At 39.1% G+C, this 20,430-nt stretch overlaps 1 protein-coding gene across 2 annotated transcripts in view; it reads left to right on the forward strand.

The window, feature by feature from the left end:
* The window catches only part of LOC126355628 (E3 ubiquitin-protein ligase Ubr3), a 259,907-nt gene that overhangs the window by 68,392 nt on the left and 171,085 nt on the right, over positions 1–20,430 (forward strand). For both annotated transcript variants that reach the window (XM_050005991.1, XM_050005992.1), the window contains exon 10: positions 5,780–5,935. In XM_050005991.1, the coding sequence (XP_049861948.1) occupies positions 5,780–5,935 (156 nt within the window). The remainder of the gene's footprint in view (positions 1–5,779; positions 5,936–20,430) is intronic.

The following is a 20,430-nucleotide window of genomic DNA, read 5'->3' on the forward strand; positions in this document are numbered from 1 at the left end:
ATTTGCATTCGGATTTATATATGTTGGACTCCAAATGATTACATTGAAAGGCATGGTAGCATTCCAATAACTAAGTGACTCTAATTCAGGGGAGTTATGGTTTGAGTCTCACCCTGATATACATGGTCTGAATTTCTCTGTTTTGCACACTCTCTATAACGCAAATGTGAGAATCGTTGAGAATCATGACCATTTCAATCTGTAGTATTCTTACTATTAAACCCTAGCCAGAAAATGTTCCATGGTTTTTGTGTGTCAAATAAGCACATCTTCCACTGTGGAAAACCTTTTTTATAGTTGCATGGTGACCATAAGTGCATTTATTTGCTTGCTGCCTTCTGAGTGAGTGTTCTCAACAAAATGTTTTAATGTTAATGACAGGTGGCATTATGACCAGGACAAGATATTCAAAACAGTGGGCCAACCATCCACCTTCTAATTATAGTATACCTGTAAGGTATTCAGATCTGTCTGTGATAGGTAACAGAGAGAGTTGGAAGATTGGGCAAGAAGCTGAAGTGCAGCAATTAAAGCTCCTAGACAGAATTTTTTGTGGAAATATTGACGTAGAAAATGAATTTTCGAGACTATAATGAGTGAACAATAACGATATAGAGGAAATCTTGTCTCTTGCACATGATTTTATTGCATTTTCTTGAGGTCTGCATCAGCTTTTCAAGTCCTGCTTGGTTTGCAGTGTATATTTGTGGGATACACGAAGAATAATTGGGATGCACTTGATTATGTTGTTCTCTGGGTTTTAATATTTCAAAATTGTATGATAGTACAGTAGACATTAAGGTACAAAGTTACATAAACTTATTAAAGGGCACATTTAACACAAACAGTGGATAAGGTGAAAAATATGATACAGGCTCTCAAATAGCTTGGTATAAATTGAAAAATTTTGCAGGTGCACAACATAAAAATTAATTTGTGTTTTATTTGCAAAAAAATTATTCTAACATAATTCTATTCATCATCAGTAGCAGAAGAATCTTTATTGTCATCATCATATTACCACAGAATGTCATCCTTATTTACAAAAAAGTTATGCTAACATAATTTTTTTCATCAGCAGAATAATCATTGTCATCATTGCATCTTCCTATAGAACGTTGTCCTTGGTATTGTCCATTGAATTTGTGATACCACATTTCTTGAAGGATTTTTCCACCAGTGGCAATTGAATGGAGTCCTGTGAACATTTCACCCATTCACAAATGTGGAACAAATCTGGCTGCTTGACTTTTTCACTTGTGGTTTTCCATTTTTCATCCATTGTGTATATTGCTTTGAATGGCCAATTTGTTCACGCACCTAAGGTTGCAGGCTGGATATTAGGCCTTCGGGCATAACAGCCAGTTCAGTTTGCCCTTTTTGTAATTTGTCTCACACTTCCTCTGTTGTATGTCCACGGAAGGTGTCCAGGACCATCATGGTATATAAAGTCAATAACGCACCAGGACGACATGGCCAAACAGGCATCACCAAATGTCATTGTCCATCCACCGTTTCGGATTTGCTCTCACCAATATGCTTTTCATTGATATTCCCAGAATAGCTTTCCTTTCAAATGTCATGTCAGATGGTAACTTCTGTCCATCACCACACATGATATCACTGTACACATTTGCTTCTCATTCCACCATTTCATAACATGACACTGGATTCTCCTTTCCTGTTCTCTGTGTTGTCGAGGGGCACCCCAAAATAGACAGGTGTGTGATCTGTGTTGCCAGTTTGTGATAATATATAGAAATGTTCGTGGTGCAAATGTATCACGTAGTTATGAAAATTCACTACTTTTTCCTCATAATCGTGCAGAAGCTGTTGAGTGATGGTAGTTTTCCTCTGGAAGCCTAATACGTTTGGACTGAAAAATCTTGATAGCCAGCCCCAGCTAGCTTTGAAACAACTGATGCCTAGTTCTTTGATTTAAAGCCAGTGCTTTGAGTTGACACATTTCACTAGTCACTGCATATCCTTATTGTCATTTCTCATGTACATAATCACAGTTTCTTTTTTGGAGGTCAGGATGTTTCGCAAATTACCGTTCGTTTCATGAAGCCACAATGTGTTTTCTCACTAATCAATACAATCTTTGCTTACATTGTACTCTCTTTGCGATGCACAGTTTCCAATGTTCTCTGCTTCTTCAGTAATTTTGACTTTCTCTTTAGTTGTGTACAAGCGATAACAAGAACTTGCAGTCTTATAATAAGTTAATAGTTTACTTCTAGTGTGCCACAGGCACATCACAGACTGAGGCCACAACAACACTGTAGTTTAATGGGATCTGTTGTTGGTGGCAGAGCAGTACCAATCTTATTGCAATTAACTGATGCACCCCAGTTTTTAGCTGAAAAAATATGTATGGATTATTTGTGCATAAATGGCAATTCCAATAGTTAATTCAATTGTACATTCTGGAAGCATTATGTTCACCTTTGCTGGACTTAATCCGAAGGACTTGTTTTACAGTTTCATAGCGTAGCTTTCTGGGTTGGTTTGTTCACTTGTAATTTTTTCTTGTGAATTAATTGTGCTACTCTTGAATCGAGAGGCACCCTAGAGGTAAAATGGGTTCTTAGTGACCTGTTCCTTTCCATCAGTCTCCATCTTCACCTAAGTATTTCTTCTAGGAAGAAGGAGTCCCAGGTTTTGAAACCTGTGTGAAGAGGAAGATTCAATTCAGAAGATTGTAAGATTACAAGGAGGCAGAATGGCTGACCAGTACTGTTTCTGGAGGCATGATTCGAAGTACTTGCTGAAAGAAACACAGAAGTAGAAAACACTACTATTTTTGATTGTTTCTTTCAGCAAGTACTTGGAATTTTGCTCCCTGGAAGGCAAAGTACTAACTAGACCATTCATTGTTCTTTCTGTACAATGGCGGTGTCCAGATGACATCCATAACTAATGCCATACTCTTAGTCTGTGGCCGGCCGGGGTGGCTGAGCTGTTCTAGGCGCTGCAGTCCGGAACCGCGCGACCGCTATGGTTACTGGTTCGAGTCCTGCCTTGGGCATGGATGTGTGTGATGTCCTTAGGTTTGTTAGGTTTAAGTAGTTCTAAGTTCTAGGCGTCTGATGACCTCAGAAGTTAAGTCCCATAGTGCTCAGAGCCATTTTAACCATTTTTGTCGGTGTAGGGATGCAGGGCAACAGTATTTCTATAAATTTCTTGACTAGTGTAAAAATTGGTTGTGGTTTGTTGGCACACACATACGATTTTGGGAACAATCGTAACAAATCCTCTCATGGGGACAGATTGCAAGATTTGGTCAGCCAATTAATGATGGTGTTGTGAAAGTAAGCTGGACAGGAAACTTCTCTCTCAACAAATCCACAACAAGAGCAGAATTCTAAGTACTTAGCTGATAGAAATACTATACTTGAAAGTAATTATTGGGTGAGTTATGCCATTTTGATGGAATCAAACATCTTAAGCAAATAACATCATCAAAATAAGGCAATGAAAATTCTGTTATAGTATTGAGGTATTGTTACTAAATGATGACAGTATATTAAAGTCCAGTAACATTCAGAGCTCAGAATCCCCACAAAACAGTTTCTCATTGTGGATGCAATAGCTTCTGTACCCCAGAACTCCAGGTTTTGCTTTTTAATGAAAATCTTTTGAAGAAAATGTGCTTTATACATTATGTGACCAAAAGTATCCAGACCCCTCCCAAAACATATGTTTTTCATATTAGGTGCAATGTGCTGCCAAGTACTCCATATCAGCGACCTCAGTAGTCAATAGACACTGAGAGAGAGCAGAATGGGGTGCTCAGCGGAACTCAAGTACATCGAATGTGGACAGATGATTGGGTGTCACTTGTCATACATCTGTACATGAGATTTCCACACTTCTAAACATCCCTAGGTCCACTGTTTCTGATGTGATAGTGAAGTGGAAACGTGAAGGGGCACATACAGCATAATAGCGTACAGACTGACCTCGTCTGTTGACTGACAGAGACCACCGGCAGTTGAAGGGGTCATAATGTGTAATAGGCAGACATATATCCAGACCATCACACAGGAATTCTAAACTGCATCATGATCCACTGCAAGTACTATGACAGGTGGGTGGAAGGTGAGAAAACTTGGCTTTCATGGTCGAGCGGCTACTCATAAGCCATACATCACGCCAGTAAATGCCAAACGATGCCTCGTTTGGTGTAAGGAGCATAAACATTGGACAATTGAACAATGGAAAAACGTTGTGTGCAGTGACAAATCACGGTACACAATGTGGTGATCCGATGGCAAGGAGGGGTTATGGCGAGTGCCCATTGAATGTCATCTGCTAGCGTGTGTAGTGCCAACAGTGAAACTCGGAGGCGGCAGTGTTATGGGGTGGTCATGTTTTTCATGGAGGCGTCTTGCACCCCTTGTTATTTTGCGTGACACTATCACAGTACAGGCCTACATTGATGCTTTAAGCAACTTCTTGCTTCCCGCTGTTGAAGAGCAATTCGGGGATGGCGATTCCATCTTTCTACACAATCGAGCACCTGTTCATAATGCACAGCCTGTGGTTGAGTGGTTACACGACTATAAGATCCCTATAATGGACTGGCCTGCACAGTGCCCTGACCTGAATCCTACAGATGTTTTGGAATGCCGACTTTATGCCAGGCCTCACCGACTGACATTGATACCTCTCCTCAGTTCAGCAATCCATGAAGAATGGGCTACCATTCCCCAAGAAACCTTTCAGCACCTGACTGAACGTATGCCTGTGAGAGTGGAAGCTATCATAAAGGCTAAGGGTGGACCAACACCATATAGAATTCCAGCGTTACTTATGGAGGGCACCATGAACTTGTAAGTCATTTTCAGCCAGGTGTCTGGTTACTTTTGATCACATAGTGTACCTAAGGAAAATTTCCCAACTTCAGACAACTACTTCTGATAAGATTTTTGTATGGTTTTTGCTTCCCAATCATTCAATCATCAGAGTCCTGGTGCTTTACGTATTGGCTTGAGTTCTTGAGTCAGTAACATCTGGTAGGCACCTACTTGCAAATGTTATCACAGTTTGGCAAATTTTAGCTATTGGAATGTTTATTATTGCAAACATTATTTGGTTAATATTCTTGGCTGATGGTAATATTGGAAGCTAGCATGATAATTTCATTACAGCATTGGGATGGTGTAGTATCTAAAATCACTGTGAGGATTTAACATCTGGAAAGGAAGCTATATTCTCATATTTCCTTATCGGTCTCAGTACTGTACATTTATTAAGTGCATTATGTAGATAAAAAATTCCAACTTCTGTGAACAGTCCATGTACATATGTTTCCTGGATGTCTAATATCTCCAGCAGTAGAACGTGCTCTTCTGTCATATACCACTTCATGAATATCAAATGTAAAAGATGATGATTGTGCGAAGTTCATTGGTACCGACTTTAAAGAGAAAAAACTGTACAGAAATCACTAAGTTGTGAAGTCTTTGAAACAACCTTCACATTGCTAGAAAATATAATTTTTAATACCATTGTGCAACACATCTATACTGTAGCATACAAAATTTCAGTGTTTTCTGTACTGCCTTAAAATTAGCTAAATATGACCCACACCCTGTGGTTGCAAAGAAATATGTATATGATAGATGAAGGTAGAAAACAGAATAAACGAGCTAAATAAAGTTTTGAGATTAGCAACCTTAAGGAAAAAAGAAGGTAGATGTCTCTTTTACTTTATGATGTAAGTGTGTATTTTTATTCGTTTTGTAGCACAGATATTTTTTTGTTTGAACAGCCTGATGGTCTTCAGGTGTCATTTCACCTTCCACTCCATCGGTACCTATCAGTATTTATGTGCCAAGCAATAAGGCTGCAGGGGCTTACATTGCGAGAGGTTCTGCCGCCACCAGACTTACTTTCACTCATTATGATGCATCCTCTAAGGGTTCAGGTAAGAGACTCCTAAAATTTAATAAGCTTAATTGTGTATGTGGGATTTTTGTTGTTAGCTGTTCTATGTACTATTTTTGTCATCAGTTAAACAAAAGTAGGATGAATGTTAAAGTGAGGGCCAACAATTACCGGAAATAGCGCTCATGTTTGTGTGAGGTGTGCTTGCTTGTGTGTGTGTGTGTGTGTGTGTGTGTGTGTGTGTGTGTGTGTGTGTGTGTGTGTGTGTGTGTGTTTCCTTTCTGGAGATGACTTTGGCTGAAAATTCAAATGTGTAATACTCTTTTTGTCGTGCCTGTATGTAGCTGAATGTGTCATCTTTTAAAATGAAAGTCTCTTCTTTTCAAGACGTAGATGAAATAGATGAGCTCAACAGAACAATAGACCGTGAACTGCAGCCAAAGTTTTCTCCTATTAATTAAAAGAAAAATGCCACAGACAGAGTGCTTTTAATCTGAGAAAATATGGAAGCACAAGGATTAAATAAGGAAGGAAAATTTCGATCTAACATACCATTAATGAAGGTGTCATGTTGGGTCCTGGCACAGGTCCTGTTGCCATATTGGATACAGTTGTGGCCTGCATAGCACAATCAAGATGCTGACAACAATATTATTTATCATGTAGTCTACTTAGTTAAATGTAATGGAATGAGAGGAGGAGAGACTCCTAGGTTGCTTAGCATGGGAGACTGTGGAACAGGGAAATGGTTGTGATTTGTAAGAAGTGAATAGGCTTGCAGTCAGTTAAGGATTCAATTCAGAATGAATGTATTTTCTCAACAGTTTAACCTTATTCAGAGACGTGTTGCAGTGGCTCTATGTCCTTGCGAACCAGTGAGTACATCATAGTCCTTTGTATTGTAGGCCTTTGGTGCAATCTCTGGTTCCTGTGTCCTGCCCTTCACCATCAGAGAACAACATTCCACTTGCAGCCTGTTCTGAGAATACACAGTCAGTACTTTTTAACCACAACTGGATGCAAGTGAAAGATAGTTCTTATTCCTCTCTATATGCTGATAGGCAGAAAATATCTACTACTACTTGCTGAGAGTAGAGACAAACACTTTAACAGGCAAAAAGAAACTCAGTTGCTCTTACTTGACTGTGTACAGACTTTTCAGTGCCACATTGCAGTTCCATGAATGTGGCACTCCATAGTAACTTTGAGGGATCACCTGTGATACTGCTCGAGACAATTCGGTGACGGGGACTGTGTACTTGATTAGTACGGCAGTGACTGACTGGTACCGACTGACTTGGCTCTCTGTATTAGCCACTTATACCCCCCCCCTTTTTTTTCTTTAAAAAGAGAGAGAGAGAGAGAGAGAGAGAGAGAGAGAGAGAGAGAGAGGCTCCTGGGTGGGTTCGTTGAGTGGCATCGCTTTCCCTGACACTTCCACAAGTCTTTCCAAGGATTGAAAGTTTTCTAGACTCATTCTAGCTGATGTGAATGCATTTTCTTTTGCAGGTTACAGTCGCCATCCTGATGCCCTCCCGAGATCACGTCTGTGTGTTGTCTGACATTGTTAGTTAATGAAGTTCCTTTCTTTTCCAAGCAGCCATTACATCTTCTTTTCATAATTTGTATCTTTAAGTAAACTTTGCCCTCTTCTTCATGAAGGTGCATCTCATAGATGACTATGTCATTTGTCTTTCTTAATCGAATAGATTTGGTTGTGTTATTTACAATAGCCTTACCATATATTGAGTCACAAAAGGCTTCACTACAAAACCCGTCTTTAAAGAACTTATTTATGTATCTACAACATGAGCATTTGTATGTGCCTGTTGAATAATCATTGACCAATCTCTCGCAGTCCATTTTCTTTTGCTGTTTATCATCCAGCTACTCCATATTCTCCAATCTTTTTCCTGCCACCCTTAGTTTGTCGAGCCTAGTAACATACTTGTTAATCGGACTTTCAGTATCATTACTAAACATACAGGGTGGAGAAAAATTGTCACGAGACTTTAACCCTGGATAGCTGATACTAGTAGGAACCAAAATTACAAATGTTGTGTAGGTTAACGGCACACCATTTTTAAACTACGGAAACTTGGCACCATGCGCTCCAAATGGCCATTCCTCGGTTGACGGACAGCACTATGGTTGTCAGTTCACGCATATGAACGCCCTCACTGCCCCGTGATATGCACACGTGTCAAATAGGTCTTGCTGCTTGTCTCCACCTGATGTCTGGAGCATTCGCACGTGAACATAACTTTGGAGCACACACACGTTATCTGTGATTTAATCATACAGTAAGCATGGCAGCACAGTATTTGTTTGGAGTACAACGAGATTTGGTTTCGTTTGTGGACTAGCAGATGGTAATGCACATGAAGCTCGACGGTTGTATGAGGAATGGTACCCAGCAAGATGCCAACCTCACCCCGAAATGTTTACAGTAATTCACTGGCGACTTGGCGAAACGGGCTCGGTAGTTGGATATCATAGTGATGCTGGAAGACCTTGAACATGATGGGATGCTGCATTTGAAGAGACTGTTCTCAAGTGCTTCGATGAATCACCTAACACAAGTACTCGTGTGGTTGGTCACGACATAGGGGTCACTCATCAGTTAGTCTAGGAAGTTTTGAGGGATGACGGCCAGCATCCATTTAGTTTCCACTCTTTCCAAAACCTAAATCCTGTGGCAGACTATGAACACAGGCTAGGGTTATGTCAGTGGTTTCTGTGACGTGTTGCTCGAGATCCCAACTTCTCAGCCATTGTGTTGTTTACTGACGATTGCACCTTCCATTGGGATGGCCTTTACAACACTCGAAACATTCATTACTGGGCAAGGGGAAATTCTCTTGTCACGTACATCCATGGGCACCAGGAACGATTTTCGCTCAACATTTGGGTAGGTATTGTGGTTGATTACATGATTTGGCTGGTCAGTCTACCTCCTCGACTGACGGGGGGGATTACTTTCAATTTTTGCAAGAAACTACCTGACATGCTGGAAGGTGTTCCTTCGGACATACGGTTACTCGTGTGATTGCAGCATGATGGGCCACCCGCACGTAACAGTCGTGCTCTGCGCGGATATTGAAATGAACTCTTTGACAGCCAGATAATTGGCAGAGGTGCTCGTAGGACATGGCCCCTGCGATCACCAGGCATCATGCCACCAAACTATTTCCTGTGGTGATTCTTCAGTCACGTACCACCTAGAAACTAAGAGCAATTAATGGATTGCATTCAACATGCCGCAAATCACATCAGGACAATGCCAGGAATCTCTGAAAGAGTTTGACAAAACATCGTTCAACATTATCAAGCTTGTGTCACATCAGAGTGTCGCCAGTTTGAGCACGTGTAAGTAACCAATGTCATAGCTACAAAAGAGACCCTTTTCGGGACCGACAAAATTTGTGAATGACTACCAGTTGTTAATGGGTTTGTTCCCAGTACGTCTTGTCATGAAACTGTAATGGATGTGTTCGGACCCTGGTGGATTCACCCCCAGGCCCCCAGAGTGGAATGCTGGCATGCTACCACTGAGCGATCTCCGGCAGGCAAAGCATTTGTGGTCGTGCGTTGTCCAGAGCATCCGGCAACACACAATCCTGCAGCCAATCGGAGCACGTAGCGCCAAATTTCCGTAGTTTAATAATAATGCGTTGTCAACATTAGTAATTTTGGTTTCTGTTGGCATCAGCTATCCATGGTTAAAATTCCATGACACAATTTTCTCTACCCTGTATATACTACACTAGTCTTAAATGCTGTTAGTTACTTTATTTACTACAGCCAATTAAGTTTATTTCCATTAATATAAACTCTTATTTCCATTAATATAACCTCTGTAGTTTCTGTGACTTACAGTGCCATTTTTTATATTTCTAAGTCAGTAGTGATATGAATATTTAATGATGGCCTTTGAGGCACTTGTCCTTGGAGATGACTTTGTGTTCAGCTAGCATTTGCCACCTATGAATTTATTCTTCTGAGATAAACAACAGTAAATTCAATTAATAATGATATTTCCTACATTACAATGTATAAAATCAATACAAGACACATTTGTAAACGTATTTGCAACTGGTCGTCTTCCATCCTGTACCTAGGAACAAATAGACTATCATGAATTCAGTTCTTAGTTACATCAATTTTTACTGATTATTTGCTGTGAAATGCTACTTCTAATGAAGAATGAACATTGCAGATAATATTGTTTCCCAGATTATCTATAAAAGTCAGCTGATGAGGTAATATCAATTACTGCCGCTGACAGCACACATGTAGGTTGGCTGCCGAAAATATACAAGTAAATAAAAACAGTTTCTGCACACAGTTCTCTGTAATAAGCATATTATTTACTCATTTTGGTTGATTTATAGTATGATCATACTGACATCATCCCAGAATATTTCTTTTACATCTACAAGAATGATTTCAGGGAGGTTCTGTAGTTCCATGGACAATGAAGTTGTGGTTGATCATGTAATGAACAGCTGAGAAGAGGTTGCAGAAGAGCACGCAGGCAATTCAGAATTTGGAGGAGATTCTAAGGCAGATGATGTAATTGCTATTTGTAGAATTTCAAACATTAACAGTAACTGATGGTAGTCTGCGCAATACAGTATCGAGTGGACCAATGGTACAGCTGGAGTCGGTAGGGTCGACTATTTGCCTGTGCTTGAAGACACATTTCATGAAAATCATGAAGCTGACTCTGATACTAAAGTGGCTGCAAATGTAGATTTATATGCATGGTATGAATTTGGCTGTGGGCCCAATCCTTTGAGAAATGCCATCCTCCTGAGGGCATATGTTTACTAATAGAAAATTGACATTGCTAAATTCCTGCAGATTTTTCTAATCTTTTTCAGCAGAGTGTTTGTGCTCATGATTTATTTGTATGAATAATTACCACCTCATAACTTATGGAGGACTTCGAAACACATAATAAATTGAGCAGTTTTATTGGTTACTATTCACAAAGAGCACAAATTGGTGTGCATTTCATAGTTATGCTGGAAAAACACTTTCACACTTATAGGATAAATGGTAATTTTAATGGCACCTCTGATAAATTCAAGTTTTTTTTTCCCTCAAATGATTGAAAATCCAGGGTGGAATGTAACAATATTATGAGAAGGAAAGTTGCTACTCACCATATAGCAGAGATGCTGAGTCGCAGATAGGCACAACAAAAAGATTTTCACGCTTAAAGCTTTTGGCCAAAGGCATTTGTCAACAATACACACACACGACTGCAGTCTCAGGCAACTGAAACACACACTGCAGTGTGTGTGTGTGTGTGTGTGTGGGGGGGGGGGGGGGGGGGGGGGGACTTGTGCGTGCGCAGCCTAGAACGTCTTAGAACTAACTAATAGTAAATCTGTTTTTCTGGCTGTATGTAAATGTTTTTCCCTGTATCGTCCCTTATTATTGTTTTTGGGAATGGCAACATTCTATATAAGATGAACTCAGTGTTCTCGAAAGTGGAATTTTAATGAACTTACCCTAATACATTGTTATTGTGGTCTTCAGTCCTGAGACTGTTTTGATGCAGCTCTCCATGCTACTCTATCCTGTGCAAGCTTCTTCATCTCCCAGTTCCTACTGCAACCTACATCCTTCTGAATCTGCTTAGTGTAGTCACATCTTGGTCTCCCTCTACGATTTTTACCCTCCACGCTGCCCTCCAATACTAAATTGGTGATCCCTTGATGCCTCAGAACATGTCCTACCAACCGATCCGTTCTTCTGGTCAAGTTGTGCCACAAACTTCTCTTCTCCCCAATCCTATTCAATACTTCATTAGTTATGTGATCTACCCATCTAATATTCAGCATTCTTTTGTAGCACCACATTTCGAAAGCTTCTATTCTCTTCTTGTCCAAACTATTTATCGTCCATGTTTCACTTCCATACATGGCTACACTCCATACAAATACTTTCAGAAAAGTCTCCCTGACACTTAAATCTATACTCGATGTTAACAAATTTCTCTTCTTCAGAAACGCTTTCCTTGCCATTGCCAGTCTACATTTTATATCCTCTCTGCTTCGACCATCATAAATTATTTTGCTCCCCAAATAGCAAAACTCCTTTACCACTTTAAGTATCTCATTTCCTAATCTAATTCCCTGAGCATCACCCGACTTAATTCGTCTACATTCCATTATCCTCGTTTTGCTTTGGTTGATGTTCATCTTATATCCTCCTTTCAAGACACTATCCATTCCGTTCAACTACTCTTCCAAGTCCTTTGCTGTCTCTGACAGAATTACGATGTCATCGGCGAACCTCAAAGTTTTTATTTCTTCTCCGTGGATTTTAATACCTACTCCGAATTTTTCTTTTGTTTCCTTTACTGCTTGCTCAATATACAGATTGAATAACATCGGGGATAGGCTACAACCCTGTCTCACTCCCTTCCCAACCACTGCTTCCCTTTCATGCCCCTCGTCTCTTGTAACTGCCGTCTGGTTTCGGTACAAATTGTAAATAGCCTTTCGCTCTCTGTATTTTACCCCTGCCACCTTCAGAATTTGAAAGAGAGTATTCCAATCAACATTGTGAAAAGCTTTCTCTAAGTCTACAAATGCTAGAATTGTAGGTTTGCCCTTTCTTAATCCAGCTTCTAAGCTAAGTCGTAGGGTCAGTATTGCCTCACGTGTTCCAACATTTCTACGGAATCCAAACTGATCTTCCCCGATGTCGGCTTCTACCAGTTTTTCCATTCATCTGTAAAGAATTTGCATTATTATTTTGCAGCTGTGACTTATTAAACTGATAGTTCGGTAATTTTCACATCTGTCAACACCTGCTTTCTTTGCGATTGGAATTATTATATTCTTCTTGAAGTCTGAGGGTATTTCGCCTGTCTCATACATCTTGCTCACCAGATGGTAGAGTTTTGTCATGACTGGCTCTCCCAAGGCCGTCAGTAGTTCCAATGGAGTGTTGTCTATTCCGGGGGCCTTGTTTCGTCTCAGGTCTTTCAGTGCTCTGTCAAACTCTTCACGCAGTATCGTATCTCCCATTTCATCTTCATCTACATCCTCTTCCATTTCTATAATATTGTCCTCAAGTACATCGCCCTTGTATAGACCCTCTATATACTCCTTCCACCTTTCTGCTTTTCCTTCTTTGCTTAGAAATGGGTTTCCATCTGAGCTCTTGATGTTCATAAAAGTGGTTCTCTTATCTCCAAAGGTCTCTTTAATTTTCCTGTAGGCAGTATCTATCTTACCCCTAGTGAGATAAGCTTCTACATCCTTACATTTGTCCTCTAGCCATCCCTGCTTAGCCATTATGCACTTCCTGTCGATCTCATTTTTGAGACGTTTGTATTCCTTTTTGCCTGCTTCATTTACTGCATTTTTATATTTTCTCCTTTCATCAATTAAATTCAATATTTCTTCTGTTACCCAAGGATTTCTAGCAGCCCTTGTCTTTTTACCTACTTGATCCTCTGCTGCCTTCACTACTTCATCCCTCAGAGCTACCCATTCTTCTTCTACTGTATTTCTTTCGCCCATTCCTGTCAATTGTTCCCTTATGGTCTCCTTGAAACTCTGTACAACCTCTGGTTCTTTCAGCTTATCCAGATCCCATGTCCTTAAATTCCCACCTTTCCGCAGTTTCTTCTGTTTTAACCTACAGGTCATAACCAATAGATTGTGGTCAGAGTCCACATCTGCTCCTGGAAATGTCTTACAATTTAAAACCTGGTTCCTAAATCTCTTTCTTACCATTATATAATCTATGTGAAACCTGTCAGTATCTCCAGGCTTCTTCCATGTATACAGCCTTCTTTTATGATTCTTGAACCAAGTGTTACCTATGATTAAGTTGTGCTCTGTGCAAAATTCTGCTCTGTGCAAAATTCTACCAGGCGGCTTCCTCTTTCATTTCTTTGCCCCAGTCCATATTCACCTACTACGTTTCCTACTGTCGAATTCCAGTCACCCATGACTATTAAATTTTCATCTCCCTTCACTATCTGAATAATTTCTTTTATTTGATCATACATTTCTTCAATTTCTTCATCATCTGCAGATCTAGTTGGCATACAGACTTGTACTACTGTAGTAGGTGTGGGCTTCGTATCTATCTTGGCCACTATAATGCGTTCACTATGCTGTTTGTAGTAGCTTACCCGCATTCTTATTTTCCTATTCAGTTTCAAACCTACTCCCGCATTACCCCTATTTGATTTTGTGTTTATAACCCTGTAGTCACCTGACCAGAAGTCTTCTTCCTCCTGCCACCGAACTTCACTAATTCCCACTATATCTAACTTCAACCTATCCATTTCTCTTTTTAAATTTACAAACATACCTGCCCAATTAAGGGATCTGACATTCCACGCTCCGATCCGTAGAACGCCAGTTTTCTTTCTCCTGATAACGACATCCTCTTGAGTAGTCCCCTGCCTGGAGACCCGAATACATTATCTGACACAAATACATCTAAGTTTATCATTTTAGAAGCACATATCCATATTTTTCTGATCGAGGTACAGGGAATTGTGCATTTCTGAGGTAGTCTTAAATATTTTACTATCTGTATCAGGTTCACGGTATGTGGTGCTAGAATAAGCTTTTGTGTGTGCAAGATGGTGCTTATTAACTGCTTGTACTCTGTATTTGGTACTTCGTGAAAAATAGTCTACCGTGTTATAAAAATGACCATTTGTGCCAAAGCAGTCTCTTTTATTTGGTGTCTATTACAATTTCTGCAATACTAGGCAGGCCTATTTCATTTTATGTAAAAGACAGTGACAAAATACATGTAATCAGATCGATAAACCACACCGGTCGTCGGTACTATTCATATTAACAGTTTCTTCAGTAGTAGACGATGAGATTTCATTTTTCCATGTAGTAAACCATTTGACAAGCTTTGAGAAAGATGCTTTCCCAGAAAGGAAAAGATGCATGTAAAGCTGTGGCAAGGTTAGAGAGGAAAAAATGCCAGGGCTTAAGGGTTGGGAGAAACGTGTACTGTCTCGCTTGTCTCTTCTCTTGACTGGTTTTATGTATCCTATGTTTAATTTTATGTGAAACAAAACAGCTAGTTATTAGCTAATAGGCAATAAAGAGAGCAAACTTTCTGAAGAGTTCTTGTTCTCCCAGTTACAAATAATCACATCTAGTAGCAACTGCGAATTTTTTTTAAAGAGGGCCAGGATGTGAAACCAGGCGACAGGGAGCAGGCCTCAGGCACCACAGGACATTTTAATTTCCACTGACCTGAATATAGATTGATGACATCCACTACAAAATATTATACCTTTGAATTCCACAGAGTGAAATACAGTGACATACAATAAAAGAATGTTGTATGAAAAGGTGTGGCACTGCTGGTTGGTACACTTAAGACCAGATAACACGTTTTATGTATCGGACACTTCAGAAGGATGTACGCTACAAATGAACATATTTTTGAAAATTCAATTTTTTAAAATTTTTTACGTCTTACATGAAACGCTCACGGGAAGGGGGTCCACTATCTAGTATTGCCCATTGCCCCGGTTCGGAAATGTCATAGATCTGGGGCTGATCCACAGAGCAGTCTCAGTTACATTCAGATTTTTTTTATTTCCACCGTTCTGACAGTCAAACATTAACTGCCTTGCAGAGCAATGAAGTAATTTTTGTCGGTTTGCCAAAGAAATTTTGGCTTTTACTAATCTTTTACTCTGGGACAGTCAATTTATTTGAAACAAAGTGTTTAGTTCCACACTGTTGGCTAGTTTCAACAGTTCACTGCATTTTGAGCATGTTTTCATCTTCTACCATGTATGGCATTGTGCCATAATTAAGAACCAAACACGAGATCAAACAGTACTAGTTTTTCTCAAGAAAATTTACATCTGAATCTGGACATACGAATGTGCACTTAAGCCAAATTATACATTTTAGTATGTTTCACGAAATTCCGATATTCTTCGAATATCCTCTAGTGTCTTGTTCCCTTTCTGACATAATGAAATATCTTTTAATGTTTTACCTGTACGAATGTACGGATTCCTGTGCCATCATAGCTGCACAAGCGTGGTGATGCCTGTGTTCGGCACTCTCTTGCAACTCCTGAAACGAACCTATTTCTACCAGGTTGCAGGAAAGTATTGCAAATGGTTGGTTGAAAAGTGTTACTTTCAAAGTAAATTTCCTTTTACGCAAGATGAACTATGTGCGACACTGTACGATGAATTTCTTAAATCACTGAGCAGTTCACTCTCATTTAAAAATCAACTCTGAGGACGACCATTTAGAAGAATTTTGAGCCCCCAAGATCAGACATTTATGTCCTTGGTAAAAATTTTACTGGCACATTTGTGTGATGTATTTTAAACTGTAACACATGCAAAAAAGATCAACATTATATGTGAAAGCTTAGCTTCTTTTGCAGCTTATTAATCTCGGAGACCAATATTATACGTAAAAGCCTTTTTTTCCCTTGCAGCAATACTATGTATATTAATTTAAAGTATTAACTTTTCCTATTTGTGTGTTCGGTTACTTAACAATGATGTTGCTATTGGCTGACTACATCACGTGTCCTATGCTCTTAACATCCGCTGTCATTGGCTGGTGGGATTACGCGACATGAGCTATGGCTGGCTTACAAAAGTGCATCACAACCTTGATTTCAATGCTTCGGAAAGTAACATGCAGTGTCTGGTGGAATTTGAATTTATACTTTCATAATACGAAAATATGCAGTATACATGTTGCTGTACATAGATATGCAGCAAGTGCCGGGAAATTCTACACCTGTATATAAAACCATAACCATTCAAAGGATTGATAAGTTTTACAGTCCCGAGAAAAAATATACTGTCACTTAACACAGAAAACGTGTCTTTTCACCTGGGAGAAAACGTATTTTCAACCGGGAAATCCTGGAATTATTTTTCCTTGTCCACATATACACCCTGCGGTACCATATTACTTTGTCTTAGATATAACACGTCACCTCATGACTTGCCTTTCGTTTGCATATCCCATTTCTGTGACATATACGAGTTTCTTATTTTTATCTCGTTTTATTTCGTGCTAGCTTGTCTTATTTTTATCTCGTGCTGGACACGCTCTCCTATCTTAAGATTTTTTTGCCATCTACTATTCCCGTTCATTTCTTCTTTCTTTGCAGCCTGAGTCAGAGACTGTCTAAAAACATCTTCTTTCATTACCTATTGTTAACTGTAGTTGCTACCATGCCCATGAATTTCCTAGAAACTTGAGGTGTTACCTCTGTCTCTTAATAAAGTGACAGTTGTTACTGACACAGTACAGTCAAAGATAGTATGGGGAAATAAATCAACAATCTCTTCCTCACTAGATGGCCAGACAAAAATTTGAATCCTGTTGCTCTTGAGTGGAGCTGAAAAGGAGACCCCACTGCAATCAGAGTTTTGTTTTTGTTCATATTTATAGTGCATGGGGCACAGAACTCAGATAGCAATCTCTCAAAAGTAGTTCAATGCAGGTCTCAAAAATTCTCGATAAAGTTGTCTTTGAAATTGTTTTGAGGATCTTTAATACCCTGAAGTAAGGTATATTTTTTGACAAGCAACATGTTTCTGTGGTAGAATGATCACCTGCCATGTTGAAGGCATAGTTTTGATTGCTGGCTGTGGTAAATTTTTAAACAGATACCTGTTCTACGAGCATAAAATATGTAAAAATGGAAAAAAAAACAGTGGCACTTGAGACTGGTAATCGCTAGATGGATGGTTTGAGGCTCTTTTTGGACAGTATATTTCTCCATACTGTTCAAATACGTGTGTGTGTGTGTGTGTGTGTGTGTGTGTGTGTGTGAAAGTTTAGAATGTTCCAGATAAAGTACTGAATGTGATAGAATGGTGGAGGAAGGATTAGTAGTGGTAGTGGAGGATGAATAACAGTGAGAGTTTAGATAGGGAGATAAAGCCATTATGAAATAAACTCATTTTAATGAGAAGTGCTTGTCTTATTTCTAACTATGTGTCACACACAAAAATCCAGTTTTTGCTGCAAATATGAACTTAGAATTCCTGATCTTTTATAAAGGTTTGACAATAAAGAATGTTTTACTTTAAAAAAGTGCTAATAAATTTTTCTCCACTCATTGTATTATACACTTCATGGAAATGCTCACGGAACATGAACTTTTGTGAAAAAATTTCCCTCGGCCAGGACTCTAATCCCAACCACCCACGTGACAGGTGAGCATTCTACAACAGAGGCACATGGCCCATTGTAAAAGATGACCTTACTTTTGCTTATTAAAGGAACTCGAGAAACTTCCCATTTCCTCAAGAATTTTTGTGGTGTTGAGTACAACCACTTTGGCAGGTTGATATTTGAGCTCTGAACTTCATTGACTGGAGTCAAGTGCAATCTTCACAGTTCAACTTTATATTAGGTCTCCAAGAAACCAGGTTAAGAGGAAGACAGTGGGGAAAAGACTGTAATGAAAAATAACTAGAATAATATTTACATCACTAATAATATGTGTAATTTATTGCTAACAGATTCTTAAATAATTGAACATTTAAAAAAGGTTTTAGTATTAGGAGATGAAAAGGATGTCTAGACAACACCTTTCAAGTGCCAGAAAAAATTTAAAATATTGAGTATAATAATAATAACTGATTGTATGTAAATATTAGTAGACATCAAATGAACAAGTTTACTGTTACCAGTCACTGTTTACTTACATGCACAATGCATTTTGAAGATTTAAACCTCCATCATCAGGTGAATTTATACGGGTTAGTACAATGTGTCTTTTGTGTTAAGACTTTGCGGTAAACTTTGGTCCAGTTCAGCGGAGGAACAAACCACATTTTCATAACATGATTTGGAGGACTTTTTTGTCTAAAACTAAATGTGTATCTAAATGTGAAATGTACGTTTAATTTTTAGTTAAAACCTCCCCAAAACCATGTTTCGAAATAGTGTTTTGCTCCTCTTCTAGATGGTGCCACAGGTTACCCAAAACTCACAACACAAAAAACACGTTGCACTAACGCACATAAACCCATCTGATGATTGAGGTTTAAACTATCAAAATGTTTGTGGATGTAAGCAAACGGTGACTGGTAACAGTAAACTTGTTGTTTCATTTGATATCAATAAGTCATGGTAAAGCCTAACCTGAAATGCTCACATGTAAAATTACTAGACATGTAAAAGTGTAGAAATAGTGAGGCAAAAAGTTGAATGAATAATGGACTGACTAAAATGTTATGCAAAGGATAGATTGCTACTCACTGTATAGAGGAGACATTGGATAACAAACAGGCACAACAAAAATACTACTGCTATACATTCTTCTGAAGTAGGGAAAAAAGAAAATACGACCCCCCCCCCCACACACACACACACACAGAGAGAGAGAGAGAGAGAGAGAGAGAGAGAGAGAGAGAGAGTGGGGGAGTGTGTGTGTGTGTGTGTGTGTGTGTGTGTGTGTGTGTGTGTGTGTAAGTTTAGAAAGTTCCAGATAAAGTACTGAATCTGATAGAATGGTGGAGGAAGGATTAGTAGTGGTAGTAGAGGATGAATAACAGTGAGAGTTTAGATAGGGAGATAAAGCCATTATGAAATAAAATTCCATGTGTAGTTGTCTGTAACAGTGATGGCAGGCAAGTCCCGGATCTGATCTAAGGAAGCATGCAATGAGTAACAACATTGACTCCTTCCTAAAATTTTAAAGGTATCATAAGACAACCCTACGAATGGTGTGAATTAACCATGTCTGGCTCAGCTGCTAATGCGAACTTTCAAGGTTAAATGGACCCCATTACAGCTGTTCAGTTCAGAAAAAGTCATGTAGCAGTACTTGAAACATATAGCCTATGTGTGGAAGCTTAGACTTATCCGGTGCCAGATAAAAGAAAGCAGATGATCTAACTGGTGAAATAGGCATCAGTTGCCACTTAGTGACTACTACAGTAATTTCTGTCACATGTATACATTGCTGCCCTGATGTCATTAACAAATCATACACTGTAAGTACTTAACATTTTCCTATGGATTGCCAAATATGTGATTTCGCAGGTGGACTCAGAGGGAGCGGTAACCAGTGGTGGAATCAACTATTTGAAATCTATCTAGTGATGTAGGTCAATGTCCCAAAGACCACACCCTGTAGCCATTGAACCTGGTGAGCCCTGATTTGTGAGTAATTTGAAGAGAGGGAAAAAAGAAAATGAAATTTTGCACGATGATCTACAGTTGCGAAAGAGTAATAGTCAGCAGATTGGTTGCACAGCATAATGGTTATGATTTTGGCCTCCAATGCAAAAGGTTGTCAATTGAAACTCATCAGGTGCTATCTAAATTCTTATTTTTAAGTATTTATCGAAAAGACTTTGGTCATTATCTTTATTCAGTTAATTGGCATAAATGTAATTTTTTTATATCGATAGCTTTGCCACACATTTTAATCACCGTATTTACTTTTTCAATTGCTCTTATTTTTGTTTCTAGTATTTTTTTCCCACTTGGAATCTTTGTTCGAATTATTTTTTTA

The sequence above is a fragment of the Schistocerca gregaria genome, chromosome 3 (genome assembly GCF_023897955.1).
Source record: "Schistocerca gregaria isolate iqSchGreg1 chromosome 3, iqSchGreg1.2, whole genome shotgun sequence".
NCBI lineage: Eukaryota > Metazoa > Arthropoda > Insecta > Orthoptera > Acrididae > Schistocerca > Schistocerca gregaria.